Below are 5,000 nucleotides of genomic sequence, written 5' to 3'. Positions count from 1 at the left end.
GTATGTTTAGTATGTAAATGAAAGGGGACTTGACTACATCAAGTTGTTTGGTGGTAACTAACACGCACATACGCACAAGCGCGCGTACATACAAGTACGCGCGCGTACACACACACACACACACACACACGCACACACACACACACACACACACACACACACACACACACACACACACACACACACACACACACACACACACACACACACACACACACACACACACACACACACACACACACACACACACACACACACACACACACACACACACACACACACACACACACACACACACACACACACACACACACACACACACACACACACACACACACACACACACACACACACACACACACACACACACACATATATATATATATATATATATATATATACATATATCATTATATCATTCATAATCTTATTGAAGAGTTAGTCAAAACCTAATTAATCTCTTCATCGTCAGGTAGTCTTTAGAACAATCTCATCATTTATAATACCAATTGTCTACTGTTAGGAACTAACTGGTGATAATTGCTAGTGGGTAGCTCCTTCTTATGTAATTATTATTTCTATGTTCATGATCTATATAAAAGCAATCTAGCTAGAACTTGATTTAACGGGGCCTAATTAAACCTAACTTAATTTGACGATGGTCTAGCCTAACTTGGCTTAACTATAACTAGGTTAACTTAGGATATGTTAACATTTGTTAAATTGACATAATTTATGTTAAACTAATATGACTTAATCTGAGCTAACTTAATCTATGTTAATATGCTCTATCTTAACCTTACCCAAATTGATCTTATCTAGGTTCACCTTACCTAACTCGATGAGACCTAGATTAAACTGACTTAATTTTACTTAACCTGATCAAAGGTAACCTTAGCCTAATCTAGCCTAAACTAACTTATCCAATCCCAAGCAAATATAACCGCATCCCTATGAGTAGTTGGAAGAGGAAGAGGAAGAAGAAGGTGAAGGAGTAATAGAGGAAGAAGGAAGAGGAGGTGAGGGAAGAGGAAGAGAAGGAAAATGAAGAAGAGGAGGAGTAGGAGGAGGAGGAAGACGAGGAAGATGATGAGAAGGAGAAGCGGAAGGAGGAGGAGGAAGAAGAGAAGGAGGAGGAACAGGAAGAAGATGAAGGAAAAGGAGGAGGAGGAGGAGAAGTAGAGGGAATACCAAGAAGATGAGAAATTGGAGTGGCGGGAGGAGGAGGAGGAGGAAAAGTGAAAGAGGAGGAGGAGGAAGAAGAAGATGAAGAGAAGGAGGAGGAGGAGCGGGAGGAGGAGGAGGAGGAAGAAGAGGAAGAGTAACAGAAAGAAAATTAAGAGAAGGAGGAGAAGGACAAGGAGAAGGAATATAAAGAAGATGAGGAGAAGGAGGAGGAGTGGAAGGAGGAGGAGAAAGAAGAGGAGGAGGAGAAACAGGAAGAAGAGGAAGAGAAGGAGAAGGAGAAGGAGGATAAACACGAAGAAGATGAGGAGAAGGAGGAGGAGGAGGAGGAGGAGAAAGAAGAAGATGAAGAGAAGGAGGAGGAGGAGAAGGAGGAGGAGGAGAAGAAGGAGGAGGAGGATCGGGAGGAAGAGGAAGAGGAGGAGGAAGAAGAGGAGAAGGAAGAGGAAGAAGATGAAGAGAAGGAGGAGAAGGAGGAGGAACACGCATAAAATGAAGAGGAGAAGGAAAAGGAGGAGGAGGAGGAGGAAGAAAAGAAGAGGAGGATCGGTAGTAGGAGGAAGAAGAGGAGGAGGAGAAACAGGAAGACGATGAAGAGAGGGAGGAGGAGGAGAAGGAGGAGGAAGAGGAGAAAAAGATAAGGAGGAGGAGCGGGAGGGGGAGGAGGAGGAAGAGGAGGAGGAACAGGAAGAAGATGAAGAGAAGGAGGAGGAGGAGGAGGAGGAGGAGGAGGAGGAAGAAAAAGAAGAGAATGATCGGTAGGAGGAGGAGGAAGAAGAGGAGGAGGAGGAGGAAGAAGAGGAGGAGGAGTAGGAAGAGGAGGAGGAACAGGAAGAAGATGAAGAGAAGGAGAAGGAATACGAAGATGAGGAGAAGAAAGAGCGAGAGGAGGAGAAGGAAGAAGAAGGAGGAGGAGGAGGAGCAGGAAGAAAATGAAGAGAAGTAGAAGAGGGGGAGGAGGAGGAGGAAGAAGAGGAGATGAAGGAGCAGGGAGAAGATGAAGAGAAGAAGGAGAAGGAGGAGGAGGAAGAGGAGAAGAAGGAACAGGAAGAAGATGAAGAGAAAGAAGGAGAGGAGAGGAGGAGGAAGAAGAGGAGATGAAGGAACAGGGAGAAGATGAAGAGAAGAAGGAGAAGGAGGAGGAGGAAGAGGAGAAGAAGGAACAGGAAGAAGATGAAGAGAAGAGGAAGGAGGAGGAGGAAGAGGAGAAGAAGGAACAGGAAGAAGATGAAAAGAAGGAAGAGAAGGAGGAGTAGGAAGAGGAGAAGAAGGAACAGGAAGAAGATGAAGAGAAGGAGGAGAAGAAGGAGGAAGAAGGGAAGAAAAAGGAGTAGGAGGAAGATGAAGAGAAGGAGGAGAAGAAGGAGGATGAGGAATAGGAGAAGAAGGAAACAAGAAGAATATGAGGAGAAGGAAAAGGAGGAGGAGTAGAAGGAGGAGGAGGAACAGGAAGAAGATAAAGAGAGGGAGGAAGAGTAGAAATACGAAGAGGATGAGGAGTTAGAGGAGCGGAATGAGGAGGAGGAAAAAGAAGAAGAGGAGAATCGGGAGGAGGAGGAGGAACAGGAAGAAGATGAAGAGAAGGAGGAGAAGAAGGAGGATGAGGAATAGGAGAAGAAGAAACTCACCATTAAGAACGTGTACGCTGACGAAGGATGGTTGTGTGTTGACTGCTGCACAGGTATAGTTCCCCGAATGGTAGGACCTGGCCCTCCGGATTTCCAGGAGGCTATAAGGCTCCTCTCCATCGTCTTCATCTTCAACAGTAATCGATATGTCGCTCGAAATCGTCCCGTACTCCAGAAGCTGAAGAAAACATGTTTCATCTTATTCTGTCTTATCTATGTGTTTGTGTGTTTGCTTTCTACTCAGTTATTAAGTCTCTTTCGTATGTTTTTTGAATATTTGTTTTGTGTGTGTGTGTGTGTGTGTGTGTGTGTGTGTGTGTGTGTGTGTGTGTGTGTGTGTGTGTGTGTGTGTGTGTGTGTGTGTGTGTGTGTGTGTGTGTGTGTGTGTGTGTGTGTTTGTGTGTGTTTGTGTGCGCACGTGTGTGTGAGTGTGTTTGTGTACATATTTACGCTCTGCATATCAAATGTTGTTTGCGTATTTAAAATCTACAAATACAAATATCGTTTTTATGAAATTTGATTATTGGCTAAGTAAATAATAATTCTGAATTTCCTTGCTATATCAGTATTCACACAATAAACAAAAAACAGATAACGCTAAACATAGTTGCACTCTTTATATATCAATTCTGTTTCCAAGCAGCATTCCTCTACCGAATAACAAACCCTGGACTGAGTTTTTTTTTTATCAAAGTCTTTCTTCATTCAAATATCCACTCTTATACTGATTAAAACTTCCCTACACAAGCCAAAATAAAATTTACAAAACTTGTGAAAATATTGAATATACTAAAAATACCAGTATCTTGTTGTAAATCTTTCATACACTAGCCAAAGTAAAATATACAAAACTTGTGAAAATATCGAATAGATTGAAAATACCTTGTTGTTGTGGAACCACTGGATTTGAGAACGAGGCTGGGGGCTGTGAACTACTGTGCAGGATAAGTGGACAGAAGACCCTTTGTCCACGTGAAGATCTGGTCCGCCCTCGATTATCGTCCGAGGCACTGTGTAAAACACAATACAAAACTCCATGAAAAAAACGTAGGTCCACCCTCGATTATAGTTCGAGGCACTGTGTAAAACACAATACAAAAGTCCATGAAGAAAACGTAGGTCCTTCCTCGATTATCGTCCGAGGCAGTGTAAAACACAATACAAAAGTCCATGAAGAAAACGTAGGTCCACCCTCGATTATAGTCTGAGGCACTGTGTAAATCACAATACAAAAGTCCATGAAGAAAACGTAGGTCCACCCTCGATTATAGTCCGAGGCACTGTGTAAACCACATTACAAAAGTCCACGAAAAAAACGGATACGTTTTCTATTATATCTCATAGTGTTCATATAAAAAAAAACTTTACCAATTACAGTACTTTTTTCCAGGGGCAGAGTTTGTCAAATATTAAACCTTGCGAAACTAGGGTATATCATATAAACAAATAATGAGTTAATCTGATCTTAAAAGTAACGCTTGGCTTTGTAAAGGAAGGTATTATATTTCCAAAGGGGATGAGTTTTTGGAAAAGGCATAAAACGTGACCCAATATTAATACAGACAAAACATAATTTGATAACATACGCATGCAAGTACGAAAATGGCAGCTACCAACAAGTCTATCGACCTTTCTTGCACTAAGACAATTGACCCATCTTCTCCATAACCTTTCCTAGATACCAACGACCTCACTACGTCCCCCCTAATCCTCTTATCTAATTTCAGTCATGTGTATTATGACTATGATCTTGAAAAAACTGTAATAAGCTAAGGTCGTGCCAATAAAGGTGTCATCTTCACATTGGGTTTATTTCGATACATACATACATACATACATACATACATACATACATACATACATACATACATACATACATACATACATACATACATACATACATACATGCATGCATGCATGCATGCATACATACATACATACATGCATGCATACATACATACATACATACATGCATGCATACATACATACATACATACATACATACATACATACATACATACATACATACATACATACATACATACATACATACATGCATACATACATACATACATACATACATACATACATACATACATACATACATACATACATACATACATACATACATACATACATACATACATGCATTGCATGCATACATACATACATACATACATACATACA

The 5,000-nt window shown here is 41.1% G+C and overlaps 1 protein-coding gene across 1 annotated transcript in view; it reads right to left on the bottom strand.

Annotated features, from left to right (window-relative positions):
• LOC143027323 (zwei Ig domain protein zig-8-like) overlaps positions 1-5,000 on the bottom strand; it is a 37,345-nt gene that overhangs the window by 1,589 nt on the left and 30,756 nt on the right. The window contains exons 4-5 of the mRNA XM_076188596.1: positions 3,696-3,823; positions 2,814-2,991 (exon numbers count right to left, since the gene is read on the bottom strand). Of these exons, the coding sequence (XP_076044711.1) occupies positions 2,814-2,991; positions 3,696-3,823 (306 nt within the window). The remainder of the gene's footprint in view (positions 1-2,813; positions 2,992-3,695; positions 3,824-5,000) is intronic.

Source organism: Oratosquilla oratoria, chromosome 8, assembly GCF_046742065.1.
Source record: "Oratosquilla oratoria isolate Oo_2021 chromosome 8, ASM4674206v1, whole genome shotgun sequence".
NCBI classification, from domain to species: domain Eukaryota; kingdom Metazoa; phylum Arthropoda; class Malacostraca; order Stomatopoda; family Squillidae; genus Oratosquilla; species Oratosquilla oratoria.
Note: the sequence above shows the minus strand (reverse complement) of the source record. Positions and strands in the feature narration are given on the sequence as shown.